General features: G+C 48.2%; 1 protein-coding gene across 1 annotated transcript in view; it reads right to left on the bottom strand.

Annotated features, from left to right (window-relative positions):
* ZCCHC7 (zinc finger CCHC-type containing 7) overlaps positions 1 to 22,410 on the bottom strand; it is a 116,595-nt gene extending 94,185 nt beyond the window's left edge. Inside the window, exons 1-4 of the mRNA XM_086770441.1 lie at positions 22,374 to 22,410; positions 21,598 to 21,637; positions 18,955 to 19,070; positions 13,330 to 14,040 (exon numbers count right to left, since the gene is read on the bottom strand). Coding sequence (XP_086626567.1) covers positions 13,330 to 14,040; positions 18,955 to 19,057 — 814 coding nt within the window. The 5' untranslated portion in view covers positions 19,058 to 19,070; positions 21,598 to 21,637; positions 22,374 to 22,410. The remainder of the gene's footprint in view (positions 1 to 13,329; positions 14,041 to 18,954; positions 19,071 to 21,597; positions 21,638 to 22,373) is intronic.
* Positions 22,411 to 23,153: the final 743 nt, after the last annotated feature.

Genomic DNA, 23,153 nt, shown 5'->3' with positions numbered 1-23,153 from the left:
TTCCCTGTAAGATACAAACTGGAATGGTGACATAAGAATATCGATTGAGAAATGGTCTCAGTTTTACTGATTAAAAAAAAAATCAGATATTTGCCAAATTAAAAAGAAAGAAAAGTTTAAATGAAGTCATCCTTAATAGTCAATAAATGTTCAGCTTCTTTTACAAGACTGTAAATAAAGTAAGATTACAAAAAATTTATTTTGGGAAGAATTCAGATCCCAAAGAGTGCTTGCTCCTTCAAAGTCCAACAGATTTTTAGCTTCATAAAGCAACTTAAGACTAGTCAAGCTTTGAAATAAAAAAATAAAAAAGGGGGGGGATAACCTGGCAGGCGCATTCTATGCAATGATGAATGGGGGATACTGATAAAAACCAACTGAGTAGGCTTTAAATTAACTAAACGTACTGGACAGAAGTAACTTGCAGGCTTAAAAACCGTTACCAATTTAAGTGCCACTATCCTGTCACTCCAGTTCCAGAGGCAGTCCTGTCCTTCTGCCTGTATGAACACTGCCTCAGCCCAAGTGACGGCTGCTGGACGCTGACTGCTTTCCCTGTGAAAAAGTGTGAGGGGGTCAGCAGACAGCTGCCAGGCTCTCTGTGTCTGCACTTACTTCCCTTGTCAGTGCCAAGACAACATGGGCTGAAAAGCAGCTGGAGCTGGTTTTTCCCATTTGGATGTGACCGTGTTTCACTGCCTCACCACATACCTGAACATTCTCATGTGCTCCTTCTAATTATTTGAGTCTACAGGAGAAGGATTTTCATACGTGTATGTCCACACAAGGGGAAGTATTTTTCACCTTTTGTCCTTCAGAGAGTGCACACGCGTGTACATCACTGACAGACGTCACAGAAGTGTAATTTGTATGTGAAAACATACTGCACTTTGAACGTGGAGCCTAAGGTCTATAACCCATGCGCAAACTTCTCGTTTAAGACATCAGGGAAAGAGCAATTAAGTAACACCTGCCAGGTGGGATTTTTGCAATTTCACTGTTTTCTGAGGTTGGTAACTTCATGACCGTTTTCAACAAAAGGCAGTTAAACACGGGAGTTCAGAGCGGCTTATTAGCCACCTTGCTTCTGCCCCAGAGGCTGCGAAATGGGAGCCCAGAGCAGGCAGGTTTGCCCTGAGCCACGCGGAGACAATACTGCTCAGGGAGGAGCGGCCCTGCGGCGAGAGCCCACCGGTGCCGGGGCGCGGGCGGCCGGCCCGGGACCCGTCCGCGCCCCGGGCAGAGAAGGCACCGACGGGCGCTCGCCAGCCCCCGCTCCGGCCGGCCCGCGGCACAGCGGCGCTGCGCGACACCGGCCCGGCCCAGGCCCCTCTCCCCCGGCCGCCCGCCTACCGCTCACCGGCGCTCCCGCCGCGGCGCCGGGGCCGGCCCAGGAGGGCGAGCGGGAGGGCCGGAGGGCAACCGGCGGCCACGGCGCTGCCCGCGCGGGCTGGGCCCGGCCGGGGCCGAGGCCCTGCACTCGGCTTCCCTCCAGAGCCGCCGGGCCGGCCCGGGGCAGCGGCGGCGGCGGGAGGCCCGGCGGGAGCGGCCGGCGGCGGGGAGCCCGGCCCGGCGCCGTGCCCGGCGGTGCTTCTGCACCTTGCTCGCAGAAAAACCCCGAACAAAGCGCCGCGACCCGTGCGCCCTGGCCGGACCACGCCAGGCTCACACAGGCACACAGCGTGGCTCCCCCTGCGCAAGGCTGCCGCCCAAAAATAAAACGCAAAGACCACAAGCGAGTGCCTGACGCCGGGCCTTTAGGCCTCCTTTTTCACAAAAGGGTGTCGCATGACAGCGCTGTCAATACGCGGTTTTGCTATCTAGAAATCTAAGTTTCCAAAAGACTTTTTAAAAAGAAGGGCACATTGAAAAATAAGATTAAAATGCGCAAAACCCCTAAATCAGTACCACATTGAAAACAAAGGTCAGCACAGACATATTTCAGAATTTCACAGGGAATAAACTGCCTTCAGCATCCACCCAGAAAACGGCAGGAAGAGCTCCTGGGGAGGCGCAGGACGTAAGTCACACACTGCAAATGCCAGCTGAACTGTCCCTCTGCTCATCGCTGGCACCTGTTTCTTAAAAGGATCCTCCTTTGTGATCTTAAATTTGATGCCGAAACAAAATTAGAATCATTACAAATGTGATGAGGAAATCCCTCTAGTGCACACCCACTCGGCTTTAGTTCCAGAAGGACCAGAAGTGCAGTTAAATGATACAGAAACTGTGTAAGTCCCGAAGAGCAAGCCTCAGGGAGTAGTTTTGTTTTGTGCTGGGCTATCCTGCGCTGAAGCCGCTCACACATTCAGCCTGCTCAGTAATGAATGAAGACTGGAAATGCTGCTGCCCCTCTCAGAGAAGTCTGGATCACAAGATAAATTTCTCTGTTCAAAGTTAGCAACTTTTTTCACTTTAGTCTTCCTTGTAAAGCTGCCCGCCAGATAGCCCACGTGAACACAACGCAAATGGAAAAGCTGCAGCTTCGCATACACATCTGTAAATATACATACACATACACACATGTGCATAGGCTTAAACGCGTGTGTATGTACGCTGCTATGCGCGCTTACAGGCAGTCCCGAACTGGCGCCAGCGCGAAGGGCATGAGCCACAGCCGGAGCCCCCCGCGGTGTCGGGGGGAGGGGGAAATCCCCAGACCTCTGCAGCTAAAGTTTTAAATGAACAAGACAAGTTACCGAGTCAGTGGCTTACCTTCAGGCAGTGTCTAGACTGGGAAGTACGTACAACGTTAACACAATTACTGTCACCACACAGGCTGTAAAACACCAAGTGTTTCGCTGCCTCCGCTTACGGGGAGAGAAAAAGAAAACTCTGGTGTTTCACCATGCACAGAGAGTTTCAAAAAGAGACTGAAAAAAGCATCTGGCAGCCTCCCCCCCACCCCCCGCCCCTCTCACTCTCTGGTTGTTGGGGTTTTAAAGGAGTTGATGGAGGAAGATTTATAAAGTACTGAGGATGCCTGGCCAGGACCTCGCTGTGTCTGGTGCTTCAGGACTCGAGGAAGGACGAGCACACCACAGCAGCCCACACAAGAGCAAACAGCCTGCGCAACACAATGCAACCACAACAAAGCGCAGATAAATCTACCAGCTCTGAGCAAAGAATTGCTTTGTGACTGTTGCCAAAATCTGCTATATCCAACAGGCCTCCTCAGGGTCTGTGGGCATATTCCCACCAGCTGCACTTCACAAGTGGTCAAATGGAAGAAAAGACACCCACCACGTATCAAACCTGACGCTGTACAAAGACAGCACAGGAACTCACAGAATTAGCACCAAGCTGGGGACAGAATATATCTTGGCACGCAGTTCTGTGGAGGTGGTTTTCTACAGCGTGTAGGCAATGGCTTTACTCCTCTGTAAGGTGCACCATACACCACCACATCTGCCACAAGAAGTTCTGCTGAATAGACAGAGCTTTTATTTTCTTATTTTCTCACTTCTAACAATGTCATTAGCTCCCAATACATATTCAAGGTACTTGGCACTGTTGCATACAATGTAAAATCAGAGACATTGGCAAGAGTGTTAGAGGAAAACCCGACAAATGTAACCACCATCACAGAAAGTGAGTATAGGTTGAGCCTGGCAGATGGGAAACCCTCCTGGTGCTAAAAATTTTCACATATAAACAGCTTAAAGCTATATTCAACAATTGCAAAAACTGCCACGTTAACGGGAAATGCTGCTGTTAACTGCAAACCCTCAGCAGAGGAGCTGGGCGATGGGCTGCTCACACAACCTCCTGCGAGGTCCACAGCATTAGCCTCGGCTCTCCTACCTTCCAAGGGCAACGGGCTCCTGCCGGCTAACCAGCACCGCAGAGGGGAGCGGCGTGCCAGTGCAGAGAGCATCCTGGCAGCGCCAGGGCGTGGTGAGCATCAGGCAACCGGACAGGTTCTGATGACAAAAACCTCCCTAATCCAGAGTGTCTCCGGAGATATGAGTTACTGCCATTTACACATGGAGATCAGAGACTGTCCCAGCACTAGGGGGAAAACAATACAGCCAGTTAACGATGTGGAAGGCAGCGTGGGACTGTGCCCAGCCTAGCACACACTGGACAGCGGCTCAGGGCTGGCGAACAATGCGAGATGTGCACTGACAGGCACCGACTTCTGGCCTGCGGGTGCCACAATTCCTGCCTGGTAAAAGCTGGCGGAGGAGGATCCTTACATGTGAAATACAGTCATGACAGGCATACAATATTAGCAGTAAGAATACTGGAAACAGAAAGTATATACCTTAACAGAGTATGAAGACAACCACTATAATCGTCCCAGGACCCATTAGCCTGTGTTACAGACATTCCATATATATACCTGCATATACACAGATACTGGAATAGACTAAGCATCTACTTCCATCTCTCCTCCAGATTAAAAAAGAACAGAGTCACACAATTAACGGTCACTGTGATGCTACCGCAGCATAAGTTTTCTCTGCTCTTCAGTAAGAAACCTACAGACTATCTAAGGTGCTGTATGCGCGCCTGCTTTGAAAACACAGCAGTTCAACCCACTTGCAGTTCAAACCTTCACAGCGAATCCTGTCTGAACCAGAGGGAAATGGAGTGAGTCCTCCGCAGCGAGAAGGCCCCAGTTTCTCTAGAAGCGTGCCAATTACAGCCCAAGGGCTCACAAAATAAAGTATGTATGTGCCATCTTTCTGCATTCCTCTCAACATCAATTTTGCCCACAGCTTCGAAGCACAAAAACACTTCCACTGGGTGCTACTATAAACAGGAGGACATGTGATAAAGCATTAACAAGCCATTTTGTTGCTCCTATCAGTCCTTCCCTAGACTTTTATTCTGTTTTAAAATTCAATAATATAAGCTTTTTTTCCCTGTGCTTGTTCCACGCATATGTCTGCATGATCTACCTCCCTTTGTAGCCCAACTTAAACTTTACTTTTTCCTGCTGTAAACCCTGAGGTCTTTTGTCTTCCGTATATTCTCTATTGCATGTTAAATTACTTAAAAATCTTTAACTTCTCCTTCAGAAGGATTAAATCAGTTTCCCATCAGTGTTCAAAAATTCAATTGCGAAATTAGAGTTTCTCCCCACCTGTAAGAAACCCAAAGAAATAGGGACAAGGAAGAAAGATCAAACTGATGACAGAAGTGGAAAAAAATTTCCCCCTATAACAATCAAGAGAACAGAAAAAAAAAGAGAAAAAAAAGTGAAAAAGTCACCCAGAATATATGACCATGTAAGCATGGGCACTCTTGCAGAAAACCTAGTCAGCAATCCAAAACCATGGGAAATTTAAATTAGAGCTAAGGTCCACAATAGCAGAGAAATCTGTACAGATAAAAGGGCCTGCTCAGGGTGCAGGTATACTCAGTCTAGATCTCTTCAGATTTGCAAAGGAACTTTATTAGTTTTATTAATTTTTTTTTCTTAAATAATCAAGAGATTTGAGTGTATCCACATTACACAGTAAAGAAGATTAATCTTCTTTTTCTTTAATCAAAATATCCATATGCATGTGCTGTATCTTCCACATGGTAGGTGGATTCCCACTGCTTATCACCGCTCCCGGGTGCGTTCGCTGTAGTAACTCACACACAAAACGCACCTACTGCATTTAAGTAATGTTAAGATTCTAGCGAACGCAGGCAAGAAGAAAGCCCCCCAGATCACAGGAAAAGCCCGAGCGTTCAGCAGGGCACAGTTCTGAGGAAAGGAAGCTGACAGAAGGTTTCGGCAGTGAATACACAAACCCACAAAAATCTAACTCAGTGACATCAGCCCCCACTTTACATGCAACTGGCGTGACCCATCACCACTCCCTCAGTTTGTCCTTCTGAGGGGGGGGAGCGCGCAGCCCCCAGCCCTGCGCCTGGCTCTGCTCAGGAGGAGGGACGCGACCGCGAGCCACGGGCAAGGCGCCGGTGCGGGCCTGGGCAGGGCCCTGGGCTCCCACCCTCTTCTGGAAGCCCCTCCATCCCCGAGCAGCAGAGCCGAGGGCTTCCGGCCCCGCTGCAGCTTCGCAGCCCGCGACAGACAGCGCAGCCCCACGTGCGCGGGCTGCCAGCCCAGCAAACACCGCTCCCAGTGTGGGCTCCTTCCAAACCTACAGCGAGACGTCTCTCCCGCGTGCTTTTCCATCAGCCGACCCCTCCAGCTGCCCAGTGGCGGCGTGTCGTTGGCACGACAGCTTCACCGGGGGCTGAAGCCACCCCTTGAAAGGGGACGTGGGCCGCCGCCAATGTGAGACGGCCCGCAGCCATCGCGGAGCAGCGGCCCACCAGCCTCCCCAGCCTTGAGCAGAGGCAGCAGCGAGTGGAGACGCAGGAATCTGCGTGCTGTGAGCTGCCATGCAGAACTGCCCAGAAATAAACCCCTGCTTTTGGGGGGCTTGGGGGGCTGGGTTTTTTTGACGTTAAAAGCACATACCATTAGGTATTAATAGTAAAAATACTTTAACTGCTAAACTACTTTTCACCAAGAAGTCTTTCTTACTTTTGAAAGCAACTTTTGCTGAAATGTAATTCAGCAATTCCACAATTCAGGCATCCATAAAGTACAGGAAAGTATGGCTCTTTAAATAGTTCTTCCGTGGCCTAACAAAATGAAAAAATTATTGTAGATATTTTTGTAGAAAAAGTTAAGTTGGTGCTACAAATATCAAGACTCTGGAACAAAAGCATGCTGTACCTTGCTTGCAAGGATTGTGTTGAAAACTAGGTGTCAAGGGAAAGGTTAAACTAAAGAAGAAAAGCAAAACTTACTGTACTTTTTGTCATTTTAGAAATCAGCTTACATCTTTTCGCCATTTAAAAATACACTGAGGGATCTGAATAGCAGCATAGAGAGAAAAAAAACCAGACGTGGTCAGATTTTTGAATAGTTCCTGTAGTACCAGCAAAGTTAAGAGAAAATTAAGTCATACACCCAGAAGAAGCCATTTAAAACACCAATAGTTAACAAACGGTATTTCCTTTTTGAGCATGGCTGATGGCGATAAAACAATAAGCTAAATTTACCAGACACTGCTATTTCTATTTTGACTCCATAAGCTGTAGGTACTGCTGCTGAATAGAAAATGCCTTCCTACAGTATTTTGCAGGGAAGAGGCAAAAAAAAAAAAGCTTTCAAATCCCTTTATTTCATTTTTGGCAGCTATTTTTTTAATGGTTTCATTCACTAAGTGTTCAAATCTCTTTTTTTTCCCTTCACTTTATAAATGTATTTTTATTATGGTTTCTTTCACTAAATGAGAAACTTGATTACTAAGGATGAAAATCAGTTCATAGCAAGACCTCTAAACCTGGAAAACAAGATGGAAATGGATGCCAAAATGGAAAGCTGAAAAAACTCCTTTTGAAATACTAGCTTGCACTTTATTTTATGTTAACGATTTCTTTTTTTTACAGGGCAGTTTTACAGGAGAGTAAGAGTCAAAGTGGACACAAAATCCCATGCCTGAAGTGAAATGATTTGCCCCTTGGATAGGGGCTTCCTTTCGTAACTACTTTCAACAGAGATTAAAAATACTTGTATTTTACCAAGTTCCACAAGTCAGTCTGTTAGGAAACACAGAAATTACTTCACCTGTTCAGATAGCTAGACAATCATGTGATAAACAGATTTTAAAATATCTCAGAGCACCCCACAAGCCTCAGCTGAGTTTTGTGCTTTCTGTTCTGAGCCTTCTGCTCTGCGTTTGTCTGAGGTTACGACCAGAGCCAAAGCTATACCAAGTATGGCTTCTACACAGCGTGGAACAAAGTGCTTGAATAAACGCACAGTGCAGTCCTTGGGACAGAGCCCCGTTGTGCCCCAGGGCTGGAGCAGGCGCCAGCGAAACAGGCACCGCACCCCAACTGAAGACGAGTCGGCCCCTCGTCCTGGGTCTGCCGCTGGCAGAGGCAAGGGGCCCCGAGCAGCAGCCATGCTGAGCAGCACACACGGGAATTGCTCAAACTGTCACACGCCATGTCACTGTCTGCAAATGTCACAAAAACGCGCCCAGAACTGCTGCGGAGGCTGCACGAGGGCATCCGATGAGGCTTGCAGGCTGGGGAGCAATGACCACAAAGGGCATTTGAACGTAACGCTCTTTCCTGGGACAGACTGATACGCAGTGGCTGTGACTTTTAAGAGCAACTTCTCACACCAGAAGCAGTATCTCTAGTGATGCTCTTGTAAAGCCTTACTACTGTGTTAATAAGAAAAAAATCAGAGCAGAGAAGAAAGCCACCATTCCCTCTGGGAGCCCAGCGGGGTACATATGTGCTGTTTTATAGAAACTTTGGATTCAAAACCACCCAGACACATTGCACTCCGCACACCTGCCAAGCCCAAAGTGCGATCACATTAGCTGGTTGTCTCCCAGGGATGTACTGGGTGGGCAAAGGATCAAACAGCGAGAAGATATATTGTTTTTTGTACCCCTTAGTGGCCGGACATCAATGCTGCAGCTTGGAAAGTGGTCTTTCCAAAAGCCATGAGGAAAAAAAAGTGCAGAGATTAGGACTGGAGCTACACATAGGAGAGGAAATATATTAAAAGGAAGCTTTTAATGAAGGAATGGCTGAAAGACTTCCAACTACAGGAGATTAACGTTCTTATCATATATACTCTTATTGCAAAGTGGAGGAAAGGGGTGGGAGGGGAGGACTCTCTGACACTGAAAAAGAATTCAGTACATTTAGTAGTACATGGTACAGTTCGTAACGATTCTCTCTGAACACTTTCTTCTGGACTCTAAACCTTTAAAAAAATCAGGTAAATCACAGCAAAGACCTAAATTTGCCAAAACAGCAATTTTTTAAATTCCGCGTGAAGCAGGTAGGACCCTTTCTGCAAAGTAACAAGCAGCAGCAGTGCGCACTTTTCCAAATGCCATGCAAGGAAACCCAGAGACTACCAGGTCAGGGCAACTAACACACACAGATGCGTGGTCACTGTCTGTCAGCTTGGCTGACCGTCTGTAATTCCAGTGCCTGCTGCACTTCCAAGCTATGCACAATCTCACTACAGGATAACAAAGTCAGTCAGCAGGGCCAGAGTCATGACAGGCACGGTAAGTGCTTTCCCTGATATCCTTCTATGTGAAACAAGAAAGCCAGTACCCATCTTCATATGAAATGTGAATAATGAAGGGTTGCCAATATGCTGTACTTGCTGAGAAACCAGCAGATGCATGAGCAAAAGCTGGATTTTACAGAAATGCGGGGACAAAGACGGTTTTGCTTAATGTGGTATTAGACAAGGAAAAATAGAAAGTGAAAGGCTTCTAAAGCCATTTGGAAAGAGGGCAGAAAGGGAGGAAAAGTTTTCAGCTGTGTACTGAGCAGCAGTGTTTGTGGACCAGCCGTAATTTTCCAGATGTCAGCTGAAGACAGAAGGGTACAGGTGAGTCTTGATTTACCATCAGGAACCAGAGCTCATTTCCCAAGGCAAAGGGGCATCTCTTTGTGTCACAGCAGACGGTGGTGACTGAGGCTAGAAGGCTGCGTGGGGAGAAGGCTCTCTGCACTGGGGGGGGCATCAGGAAAGCTTATTTGTTTATAGAGAGTATTAAAAATAATAAGGCTGTTAGACGAGAGCAGGGCAGGCAAGTAAGATGCAGATGACTTAACAGAAGGAGATATGCCTGATTCCTTTCCTTGAGGGGTTATTTCTGACTCCAGTGGAACCTCAGCATCTCTATTTCAGGGATATAGACATGAAAACAGATTCATCAAATGACTGACAAAACCAGCTACTCTCACAGTCAAAGAATCATTCACATTTCAGTTCCCTGTTTAATGTGAAGCAAACTGGACACGAGACACAGCACCACGCTGTCACGGCAGGTCTATCCCATTTACACAGTGACAGGCAGTTCTGGGGGAGAAGGGAAAGGGCAAGGCTTCACCAGTCACTTCACTCTACGTCCATCCTCACTGATCCTACAAGTCCTAAAATAGTGATTTACTTCATGTGTAGTCACCTAAATACTTGATCATATTCTTCAGAAACCCTGAAAATAGAACTGTGCATGTCTCAAAATAATTTAAATTAATTAGCAGAGAATATCTTCGAGATGATAATTTGCCAACACACGTTTTTAAAATGCCTTTCTTCCTCCAGATTTAAAATTTTTATGTTTACGTTTCAGCAAAGGAGCCCTTCATAGTCTGTAGAGCCGGAGATACAATGCTGTGTAAGCTCCACGAACAAATTATGGTTACTTTACATTAGGAAGATTTATGGCTTTCGTTCCCTGTAACTGTTTTGATGCTGTTCGGGCTTTTCACTACGTGCACACATACACACCACCAATTTATTTCAAGCCTGTGTCTTTGCATCCCCATCACTATACATATTAGAAATAGAGCAGCTGAACCAAGCCTTTGTGTGCTGGAGCTACCTGAATAACATTCACTGGAATCTGGGAGGCAGTGGAGAACCAGGGGTTTGACCAGAGCCCAGCCTGCGGATCCCTCTCCACCTCAGGTGTGTGCCTGGGCCAGGGCCAGCACCAGGGCACGGGGCTCTGCTCTGCCCACTGCAGATCCAAACGGATCAGCATTAACTCCTTCACACCCAGAAGAAACGCGCAACGGGTAGGTCTTTCTGCAAAGCCATACATACACAGAAAGGCAACAGCTAAAATGAAGAGAGAGTGTGTGTACAGCTAGCATCTGCTCCCAAATGGCTTCATGTGCCTGATGCATGTTCTGTACGTCCCACATCTGCTGGCACGAGGCTGCTTTTGGCAAAACTGCTACGGCTGTGAGGCAAGGCGCAAGAAGGGGTTTTGAGGAGGTTTGACATAGCCTTGAGAATAAAAATCAGAGTCGGAGAAGAACACTTATATTTATGAGCCTCTTGTGTAACTGTCTTTGACTTCTCATTCAAGCATCTCAAAAAATGTTTACATCGCCTACATTAAATAAAACAATTTTAGTTCTAACAGTATGACAAATTAATACAGTGCAGGAAATTTCTGCTCCTGTTACTTGCTTTGAACGTGGCTTGCTTACTGTCAACACCTATGAGTATGTATATGAGTAAGAAATGTTATTCCATTTGTTACAAAAACACACCGTAAGTTAGTGAAACTGCCTCCTGACATTAACCTCCCATAGTGATTTTTACCAGTCTGTCTCGGTTAGCACCGGCACACATTCTTTAGAAGAGCACAGAGAAAAAGATGTGAATTTTCATTTTCACGTTACACCTAGTAAGCATAATCACTACGATAAATTAGTTACAGAATACTTTCCAAAATGTGTATATGTCATTTTGAAATATGCTTGAAGTCTCAAGCACTGTTTAAACATTTTTCTGTCTTCTGTTCTCGGGGGCAATCTTTAGCACTACCATCAGCAATTTTGGTACATAAATCCAAGGAGATACACAGAGTAAACCAAACAAAAGAAACCTAACTGCAGGTCATTTGCCTGCCCAGCAGTTATGAGAAAAACCGACTCTGCCTAGAAAATGTAGTAACTGCACTAGGCACAAACTGCATCATTGTTACAGCAGTCACCACCACATGGCCCCAGACATTTGCGCCCAAACAGGCAGAGTAATTTAGGAAAAAGACAAGCTAAGTAGCTTTTGTTTCAAAGAAGAGGACAGGATATGAAAATACAAAAAGAAAGTTATTAATGAAATTTAGCAACTTCAAGTTAAAATTCTTAGAAACTGCATTTTAAAAGATTTACAGGGAGGAAAAAAATACGTAAATTCCAAATATAACATGGCTGCTGGGGTTCTGGCATGGCAACTGAACGCTCTGCCTCTCTTCTGGCACCGCACTGCGAATAGGGAAAGCATCTCTTAAATCTCCAAGGCGTGGGCAAGCACACCAGCGTCTTTAATCAACCACCTGAGATCGAGTGCACACTATGGTCTGTTTAGCAATGCCCTATGGACAGCTCTGCAAACACATACACAAGAACAACGCTAAGCAAAAAGTTATTTGACATTTACGGGAAAGAAACAGGTGTTTTACCAGAGAAGAAGGCAAAGACCATTTCTCAGCTTTCTCCTCTCAAAGAGCTTAGTAGCAGCATGTGAACCGCAGCGCTGCTTACACAGCCACCCTGAGGAAGAGCTTCACGAGCGCCAGCCTGCAGATCAGCGCTGCAGAACATTCTGTTTCTTTACACCCAAACCCTCGTAATTTACATGTGCACCAAGTAAAATTATGGTTTTGCAAAGGTCCCCAGTGCGGCAGCTGATCTGGCTAGCCTTGCCAGGGAAGCAGCCTTTTCTCAGGCAGGGTTTCCCTCAGACTGGCAGGGGACGCTGTTCCTGGAAAAGATCTTTGTGGGCCAGGAAACCGGTGGGCAAGAACACAGCACAGCCGATCGTCTAACAGTGTTTTTAGTTGCTGGTGACAGCGTATGTATTACACAGCATGATTACTATAAAGGGGTATCTAAAATCCGCTGTGCTAACCACCACATTTACTAACTTTCTGTGCAGTAACGTGGAGGAATATTTTGCAAAATACCAAAATGTCAGATGTTATTCTTAGCGGCTGGGCATCTCTCTGCATTATTCAGTGCAGAATCCATACCAGAAGTTACAGTAAATTTCGGATCAACAGCGCAAACTGCCACACTCTTGAAGGTTACAGAATCGGCTTCTGGAAGGGGAACCAGCGCAGAAGGTTTCCCCTCCGTTCCTTGCCCTCTCCTGTTAAGTTCATCCCTTTCCTGAGCTGTAACTTCTCTGGTCTGGCACACAGCAAAGCGTTTACAAGCACGAGTGTCTGCACCGCCGAGGGGCAATGAGGCAAGACAGACAGGGGCAGGGGCAGAAATCCCATCACAGGAAAAGTGGAATGACACTGCGCCTGGGGTTATGAGCGCAGATTACTTTCCTACTCTGTAGCACTTCTCAGAAAACTTTTCATTGTTATACAGTTCCTATCTCTGATTTTCTTTAGTGTGTTGTTTTCTACTTGCTTTGCTTACAATAAAAAATTGTTGTATTTCCTCTTTATTTCATCCCGCCTATCTCCGCACTCTACCCCCCACCCCCAACTTCTTATATGTTCTTAGGAATACAAAACACACAGGAAAGTTGTAAAGTTCACAATGTTAATCAGTCTGATACTACTTTTAAATTTCTGCCAGCAAAAATGCTGCCTTTCCATAGATAACACTACTGAAATAATGGTATTGCAATAGTATAAATAAGTGGCTATTTCCTTCCTCATAGTTTTGCACCCATCATTATGCACTCCAATTTGCTTTCTATCTTTCTTTTCAAACGTTGACATCAGTATTGTTGCAGATAAATCCTCCTACATACAGAAGAATTAACAAGCGATTAAAAAAAGTACTAACCTTCGCTGACAGGAGTTGCACAGCCTTCAACGTTCAACATTATATCTTTATCTCTGTCATCTGCACCCGCTCCCAAAAGCATCCAGGTCTCGACGTGATCATTTTCAGATAGCAAGCTCTCCTCGTCCGAGCTATCATCTATTACCAACACCTCTTGGGTGGCATGAGCTCCAGCAGAACTAACTGGGCTAAGCTTCCCGCTAGCACGTCTCCTTTGCCTTGAAATGTCTGTGCCTGATCCAGCAGGATACAAGGTATTATATCCAGCAGCTTCGGCATGATTTGGTGTGGAAGATCCTGGAGGGATGCGTATTTTACCTTGAGCTAAAAAGCATTTTGACTTCTTTGCTTTGCTTTTGTAAACACTGTCTTCATCTGGTGTATCAGACAAGACGATGATCTCAGGGTCATCAGAAACCTGAACACCATGATCAATGAATTCAGTGATTTCCTTGTCTTCATACTGTGCCTGAGTTAGAACTGAACTATGACCCGTGACTCCTGCAACATCAGCTTCTTCATCCATTTCCAATGCGCTGACTTCTCCAAGATTTTGGGAATAGTGAATCTGGCTGTAGAGATGGAATTCCACCTCACTATCAACACTCTGCTCGCTGGATGACTCCTCGTGATAAAGTTCATCTTCATATACTTCAGTACTCTCGTCATCTTCATAGCCAACAAACATTCTGGAAAGCGAATAGTCTGAACCTACGAAAAACCAAAAGGTTATATCAGAATGGTCATGGATATATGCCCAAAACCATCCTTCAAATGATACTTTTGGTCTTTCTGAAATTGCTAAGGTTAGTCACAGAGGTCTGCATACAGAAGACAAAACTTGAGCAGACTTAACAGCTACAGCCATCGATGCTCAAATCCGTAACAGCAAAAGCTCCTTAAGGGTGCATCTTGTTTAATCTTAACTACTTTAACCTCAGCTACTTTGGCTTCTGAAAGCTGTACTTCATGTGCCCTCAGCTTCCACAGCTCCTCTCCATCCTAGGTTCAAAACCAGGGTACCTGCATGGATCGGGAAGCAAATCAGTGTCTGAATCCAAGTTTTGATCATTCTGCTAACTACTATTAATTCTGGGCACTTTGCAACTTGTTTTACTAAGTAACATCTTACGTATACACCTGAAAGGGCAGGGAAGGAACATTCAGCAATGTTTCACAGAAGTAACTTGCTGCCTGCAGAGTCACCTGGACTGGTGCTTCAGAATTTAACCCTGTGATGAGAAGCGCTAGGGCTATGATACAGAAGCACCCAGACACACTCTGCACAAGCTCAGGGCTGAAGGTAGCACAAAAAAAAAAGAAGAATAGTAAAGGTAGTATACAAGTCTGCAGCCTTCACACAAGCCAACATGTCACATTGTCCCACCAGGACTGATGAACTGAGTTACAATGCCATGGAAGTGCAACCGCAGTGCTCTCGGACCTGAGGGAGGCACACCTGCAAGCAGAGTCTGCCCAGCTCACTGTCAGGTAGGACATCTCTGTACTGCCACCAGCTAAGCAGTAATTACCTACAACCCTTAATGGCCTTTTTGGTGGATTTAGGACTAAGGCCCCAATTTCCCTTCTCATGTACTCAGCAATACTGCTTTTTAAACAAATACCCTGTAAGCGCTGTCTGATGGAACAGAGTGCACCCTCAGCAAGTTTGCAGGTGATGCAAAATTGGCAGGAGTGGCTGATACACCAGATGGTCGTGCTTCCATTCAGAGGTACCTCAGCGGGCTGGAGAAGTGGGCAGAGAGGATCCTCACGAAGGTCAACGAAGGTAAATGACAAGTCCTGCCCCTGGGAAGGAGACGGGCTGGGGGCCCCCTGCCTGGAAAGTGGGTTTGCAAAAAAGGACCAGGGGATGGGAAATGTTGCCCATAAGCCAATACACTTTGGGGACAAAAAGCAACTTGAGTTCCTGAGGTTATCCTCCCTCTCTAGTCAGCGCTCACAGAACCACATCTGGAGTGCTGTGTACAGCTCTGGCCTCTCCAGTAATGGAAAAGATGGGCATACTGGAGTGAGTGCGGCAAACAACCACTAAAACGACTGAGGGACTGGAGCATCTGTCACGTGAGGCCAGGCTGAGACAGCTGGGACTGTTCATCCTCAAGAAGAGGAGGCTCTGGTGAATCTTATCAATGTACACAAGTACCTGATGGGAGGGGGGAGTAAATAACGCAGAGACAGGCTCTTCCAAGTAGTGTCCAGCAACATGATGAGACGCAAAATACAAAATACGGGAAATTCCATTCAAACATAGGAACAGAAAGGCTGTGGAGCCTCCATCCTTGAAGATGTTCAAAATCCTGGACATGACCCTGAGCAAACTCTTCTAGGTCACCCTGCTCTGAGTCAATGCGCTGGACGAGACAATGACCGGAGGTTCCTTCCAATCTCAACTATCCTGCGATCTCAACCCAACGGTGAGTGTCTCCAGAGTTCCCTACCTACTCCCAAAGGCATTCTGAACTTACTTTGCCTAATTCATGGGACCGTTTTCTCATTGTGTGGCAGGTACACCAGCTGAAGCTAGGAAGCTTCCAGTACCATGTGTGTTGTAAAGTTGAGTCTTCAGCCAGTGAGAATCTGACTGCAGATCAGATTCGACTGGGGTATAAATGGAGCCCTGCCGGAGGGTGAGCTGGAGCCAGTCCGCCTCGGAGCAGCGGCTCTGCAGCCAGGGACTCTCCCCTTAGGCTGGGACACCACCTAAGGAAACTCTTTGAGGCTGAGAGCCCTCCCTTTGGGAAGGAGTGATTGTGCATTTGAGATCATGTTCTGGTTTTGTTTGGTGAGGGGGGGCCTAGGGTGGCAGCTTCTGTAGGAAGCTGCTGGAAGTTTCCCCTTTGTTCAGTGGACTCGGCCGGGCCTAGGGCGGGCCTGCTGCTGGCCAAGGCCGAGCCAATTAGTAGCAGAATGTTCCGTGATAACACCTCTGCAATAACGTATTTAAGAAGGGGAAAACAGGAAAAAAAAAAGAGAAGAGATGACGTGAAGGAGCTGAGCGGGGGCAGACAGGGGGAGGCGCGAACCTTGTCGGCCTTGCAGGCCTCACCCTCTGGCCTCCCGCTGGGCAGCCGACTGGGCCCGACTCGGCCCGGCCCGGCTGAGAGAAGTGGAGAGGAGATGAGATGTGAATAAGATCTGAGGAGATTCTGAGAGGCATCTGTCTGCCTGTTGTGAAGAACTTTTCTTGTGAGAGGAACGGCTGCAGACGCCAAGGGCAGTGCAGAAGGAGGGGGAGCAGTAATGCTGCTCCTGGCCAGAATTCCCCTGCAGCCCGGGTTGCAGCCCATGGTGAGGCCGGCTGTCCCCCTGCAGCCTGTGGAGGCCACGGAGGGGCAGAGATCCCCCTGCAGCCTATGGAGGACCCCACGCCGGGGCAGGTGGATGCCCGAAGGAGGCTGTGGCCCGTGGAGGGCCCGCTGGGACAGCTGTTCTAGAGGGACTGCACCCCGTGGAAGAGATGACCCACGCCGGAGCAGTTTCACAAAGGGCTGTGGCCCGTGGGAGGGACCCCACCCTCCCCTGGAGCAGGGGAGGAATGTGAGGAGTTCTTCCCCCAAAGACAAAGTAGCGGTGTAAAACAACGTGTGATGAACTGACCGCGACCCCCATTCCCTCTTCCCCCCCGTGCCGCTCAGGGGGGAAGGTGGTAGAGATAATGTTAAGCCCGGGAAGAGGGAGGGGTGGGGGGAGGTTGTCTTGTTTTCTGTCTCATTATCCTGCTAGTTTTAGTAATAAATGAACAGTTTTCCCCACGTCGAGTCTGTTTTGCCCGTGACGGTAACTTTAAGGATTTCTCCCCGCCCTTATATCAAACCTCAAGCCATTTTTCTTATATCAACTCCCCCTGTTCTCTCGGAGGGTGGGGGGGTGAGAGAGAGACTGCATAGTCTGGTCCTGATTGGGGCTGAACTACGAGAATCATCAGAATTCCTGAGAGCAGTATTAATTCCAGAGTGACATTTCAAAACCTGTGGATTATTAATGATACTGGAGTCTTAAAGCAATTTTAGTTAAAATTAAACCTAAGTTTGAATTTGTTATCAATTTGTTAGACATAAATCCTGTTTGAGTTTATCACCTCATCCAATTTAATTTTTGTGAATTTCCATGACACATTTACATGACCACATGATGCACGGAGAAGAGGAAAGGGAATACTTACTCTGAAAAGTCTGCCTTTATTTCTGTGTTACAGTTACCCCTAGGGAAGCCAACATGCTTTTTTAGACATGAAAACTGTTACATGGAGTGCGGTTTTTCAGTTGTGGAAGGCGGTGGCATGGTATTGTTTAAATTCACATACTGATACACAAGTACAAAAACTTGGATTTGGAAGCTTTGGACATAAGTAATTGGTACGATGACAGTATTTCAAAAACCCAAAGGCTGTTATCATGACAGCTTTCTGTGCACACCCTGCAAGAGTCCTTCCCTAATCATGATAGATTTGACCTCATTTGTATTCCTCTTATACCAGGAGTCCAACTAAAGAAGAAAACTCTTTTTCCACAAAAATAAACAAAGCAGAATGACACAAACCATGAACACACAGGCAGGAAAATACAATGCTTTCTGACAATCCATACACGGTATGCTTTTCTGTTAAAGTTTCCAGTAGATCAGCATACATCATTCAATCTCATTTGCACAGCTGAAGAAGGCACTTTGGTCATCACCAGCCGAAATCGCACCCAGAGACCATCAGAACCCTACTCATGCACGCATGTGCTCAGCTCCACTGTCTCCTAATACACTCAAGCTGATTTCTAATCTACGAATACAGTCCTAAAACTTAGCAGGTGGAGGTTCCAGGATCTGTTTTAAAAGCTCTCCTGTCCACACTATAGCCTCCTGGAAGCTTTTACATCTGCCAATACATAACTCTGCTTAGCAGCACAACACGTGCAGCAATAGCCCAAGGACAACGTGGATATATCCGGATCTGCTAGACTCTGCCTCTCTCTTCTGGGTTCTTAGGTAAATATAATATCTATTATGCCACGTAAAATAGGAAAGAACGTGGTCAGAACTTGGTGATAATAGACACAATAAACCTATTTTATACCAGTATCAAGGTTTGGATGCTATAGATAGGAGGAAAAAGTAAAATGCTGGTCACCTGAATGGTTGTAGGCAGTAAAAAAAAAAAAAAAAAGACAGAAAAGCACCTGATAGACCAAATGAAGCACCCATATTTAAACATTTCCCTCAGCTTTACATGGGGGAACCCTTTCATACAGGTTTTAACCTTTGCCCATCGACAGGGTGAGAATAAAGCAGAGCTGGCTCCAATCAAGCACATTTACAGTATTAATCTGTGGTTATGGGGCATGAGAAAAGAGACCTTCAGGAATGTAGGAAATGAAAGAATCCCCCTGAAGCATGTCACAATTTTAGCGATATTCAAAAAGCCAACTTAATTCAAGCGCTCTTTCCTTCTCGTTCTGTTACCCACTGGAAAAGGTTACACAAAGTAAGCGTATGATCATTGCTGAAAACATGCAGCTGAACAAGAGTGCCAAAGAGCGCCCAAGGAGCTGACTCACAGACACTTCACAACGAAGACAAGAGTAAGAAGAGGCAGCACGGCACTACCCTTACTTTGATCTGTCTTCCCCAGAAGCTCAGGTAAAACAATGGCTCCTCCTCTTCCCAGGTCCACACACGACTGGAACGACAAAGTGCTCTTCCTCTTGCTCAGCATGTATAGCAGGCCACTGGGAAATGAGAAACATCGAACATCAGCATCACAAAGCAGTCTGAAGATATCTAGTTCCACTGTTCCCCATCCTCAAGCTAGGTAATAACTATGCCCCACTCTTAGCCGCAGAGTGAGAAAGACCTGCTTGGCATCAAAGCAGACAAAACCACTGCTTCTAGGAGAGGGAAGAGCAGCTTGACAGATAAAGTTTTGCTCGTTTTCAGAGTCAAAGTGAAGCAGCCTCTTTCTGTATTCACATTGATACTCAAACAGAGAAGGGCGTATCTGACTGGCAGTCTTCAGCAATTCAGATCTCCTTTCACCAGTGAAAGGTTTAGACTGTGGGCAATCATCCTTTTTGCTACCAGCTAGGCTATGACAAAGACCTCCCTCATGTCTGAGTGTGAAAGCCACATTAAAAATAATAGTGCTGCCCAGACTAGCTGATTTTGTAGGTAATACGGGCTGCAGAGAGCATAACACACTGATACATCATACCTTGGAACCAGCATGCCTCACTTTAAAACAAACCAAGCTTCAAACCCTAGGCCATGGGAGAACCCCGTCCCTTCATCAAGAGGAATCCCACGGCTACCTGAACACAGAGCACAATTTTCCTCAACAGTACTTGACTGCCTCTCTGGTAGGCCCTAAGTAAGAACAGTACAGGTGAGAGGCTAATAATGTTACTAAAAGAAATATTAAAATCCCAGTTATCTGAATTTCTTTTAACCATTTCCAAACAAAACTCCAGACGGCTGTGGGTAGAAATGGCAGATCGTCTTCCCAGATCATTTACAAAGACTGCCTGCCAGCACTTTTCATCCACTCTAAAAAAACAGCATTCCCCACTTGATAAAGTAACAAAAGTTGGCAGCACAGCACAGTGGGAAGGAGAGAGAGCACAACCTAGGTCATCGGAACACACGCAGAAATTTTCAAGTTGCATGCAGGCAGCTACATCCTCAGCCAAAACTCTGAAGCCGTCTGGGACACTCAGGTGTAACATACGTGCAGTAAGATGCCCAGGCCAGTCCTTGCCATGCGTTCCTGCATGTGAAATACCTTGTCTCCCTACCAACTCCTCCCTTCCTCTGCTTAACTTCATTACTTCCACTGCTCTTAGTTTTTCAACGCCTAAAATCTTTCAGAGCTCACACAGTAACGTTTTTCTTTCTTCCTCCTGCCACTTGAAATAGGCATTCTACTTAACTTCAAATTCTGAGATTTCTTGAAAGAAAAAACTCTCAAACAAAGAAAAAATGAATTGCAAAAAAAGATTACTTTTTCATCTTCTGCAAATACAACTTTTCAGACATCTGTACTATTCCCACCACAAATCACCAGTGAATTCCAAATGTTGCCTTATTTTTCTTGCTCTCTGCTGGATCTTTGCAGTAGTGTCAAATCTGACACTTTACGACAAAGGCTGCATTGAAAGTACAGCAACAAATGTATTCTCTGCTGTCTTAGGAGGTGAAGACAAAGCATAACCCTATCATCAGAATCTCTGTTACAGACAGGAACAACAGTAAAATGGAAAAGAAAGCTCTTTTGAGGAAATTACCAACAACTTCCTAAAACTACAAGTATCTACGAGAACAGAGGTTCAGACACCAGAATGGTCGCAGACATCAGCAGACTTTATGGCTGTGTGCAGACTAGACCTTTTCTCTGCTTTCTAGTTAGTCCAACCAACATGAAACTGACAAAGAACTTAAATGTTCAAATGCAGTTAAGTGAAATCTTTCACTTTGGCTGCTGTTACTGCTTTTATACCCCTCAGCAGGAGTAGCATACCTCTATTTCATAAGAGACAAGCAATCAAAATTATTGTCATGAAGCATAGCACCAAAATGAAAATCACGTCTCTGTTCTTCTTGCTACCCTACAAAAGTATGCAAGTGTCAAATCTGAACGGGTTCTTCTTTGAAATAAATATGCTTATTATCAATGCCAGGGGAGAGTTTTTTTCTTCACCTGTATGGTGTTTCGGTGCCAGGTGTAATACAGATCTCATTTTGGCCTAGGGGAATAACCAAGCTGTGCTCAAAGCAGGCGAGAAAAACAATTTTCCTTTACCACCCAAGGTGAGATGTGCGGCCCTTAGACACTCCCTGCACCGATGTGCTCAATCTCGAGTAGAAATGTCCTCACAGAGACACGTGTAAGAACAGCTGTCGCAAGCTAAATTCCAGGGCAGCCACCCCCTCGGTTTTCAGGAAGCAAACCCTGACAAGTTCGTACTGCACCTGTCCTCTCAGTTTCAGGTAGCCAGGAAAAGGGTAGACAGCACCATAAAGCTGATCTGATAGAGACATTTGCCAGTAATTATTTTTGGCTACACTTTGTTACTCATTCCTTCCAAGGATAACTTGCGTTGCTTGATGCCGAGAGGTAAAATGCGTTCTTAGGACAATTTGCTGTGTGTTTGAGAAAACGTTTCTTTTCTGTACTTTCTTTAAATACAGTGCAAATAAGTGTAGAGGAGAGAAAAGAAGCTTTGGAGAAGAGGTAAATGTTTTCCTAGTGACAAGCTATACCTTCAGGAGATCACAGGAATATATCTTCTACACCCAAACCCTGGAAAATAACAAAACATTTGACATTTACTTCAAGTCTTTTGGAAGGCTGTCCTCCCCTCAGCAATTTTCAGAATGGTGTTTAACAGTAACTGTGCAAACGTTTTCTTGCTTTCCCTTGGACTGAATTTGGCCCTGTGACCGGCTCCCGGGCACCTGGAGCCGCAGGCGGGAGAAGGCGAGGACTCGGGACACGGGCCCGCCGCTGGCCGCCCCGCTGCTCGGGGTCGCCCCACGCCACGGCACCGAGCCCGCTCAGGCAGCACCGGCCGGAGCCCGGGGCCGCCGCCGCCGGGAGGCGCGGGACACGCTGCAGCCACAGACACGCAGGGGCACGGCGGCAGCGGCTCGCAGCTGCCGGGGGCGGGGGGCTGGCGGCGGACGGAGCCCAGCGCCGCCGCGGGCCGCGCGTGGCGGACGGGCGTGACACGCGTGTTCGGGGAGCGGCCGAACCGGAGGGGCAGGCCGCACCGGCGCCGGGCCGGGCACCCAAGGCAGAGACCCCCGTGGGTACGGCGGCGGAAGGGGGATCAGGCGGGGCGGCCTTCCCGGGCAGGCGGCGGGGCCCGGCGGGCGCGCCGGGGCGGAAGGGCCGGGCCGGGCCGGGCCGGGCCGGGCCGGCTGGGAGCGGCGCGGCCGGGCCGGGGGCAGCGGCCGGGGCCGCGCTGGGAGAGGGGCGCGGAGGCGGGGGGATGTGGGGGCCGGGCGGGCGCTGCCGACGCCGCTCGCGTACTCACTGCCGGCCGCGCCGGGACACGCCGAGCAGGAAGTGGCGGCGCTGCGCCCCGCCCGCCGGCCCCGTGCTTCCGGGCACGCCCCGCTGCCGTCACGCGGGCGCGTGGCGCCGCGTCCCGCCCTGCCCCCCCCACCCGCGGCCACCTGGGCCCCGCCCCGGGCGGGGGGCGGGGCCGGGGCGGGGGGCGGGGCTGCCGGCTCCGGGCGCCGAGGGGCGCGGAGGGGGCGGAAGGCGCGGAGGGCGTGGGGGCCGCGGAGGTCCCGCCCTGGCCGGGCCGCAGGCGGTGGCGGAGGTGGGTGCTCCCCGCACCGCCCTGCCCGCGGGCCCCGCCGCCTTCCCGGCCCTCGCGGAGACCCGCGGCAGCGCCGGACCGGGCCCGGGGCGGGAGGGCGGCGGCGGTGCTCGGGTGCCTGGCCCTGCGCGGTGGCAGCGGGACGTTGAGGAGAAGCTGCCGAGCATCGGGCGCGTTACTCTGCCCAAGGCGTGCGGGGAGGTCTCCGCTGCCTCCCCTCTCCGGGGGTCCAGGCCCTCCCGGGCCGGCAGGAAGCCGCAGCGGCGGACCAGAAAGGGCGCGGGCCCGGAGGAACGTCCCAGGGGAGAGGAGCATGGAGGGAGCGCGCAGGACGCAAATCCCCGGTCGGCCTGGCTTCCCCGCCAGCGCGCTGCTGCCTCTGCCGCTTCCCCGCCTGCTCCCTGCCCGGGCCTGGGCTCAGCGGGCGGTGAGCGCCTCTGCCCGGGCCGGCGCCCTAGGAGGGGCTGATGAAGAGGGTGAGGTGCCTGT

The sequence above is a fragment of the Chlamydotis macqueenii genome, chromosome Z (assembly GCF_036417535.1).
Source record: "Chlamydotis macqueenii isolate bChlMac1 chromosome Z, bChlMac1.mat, whole genome shotgun sequence".
In the NCBI taxonomy this organism is placed as follows: Eukaryota; Metazoa; Chordata; class Aves; order Otidiformes; family Otididae; genus Chlamydotis; species Chlamydotis macqueenii.
This window is presented reverse-complemented; position numbering and strand designations above follow the sequence as displayed.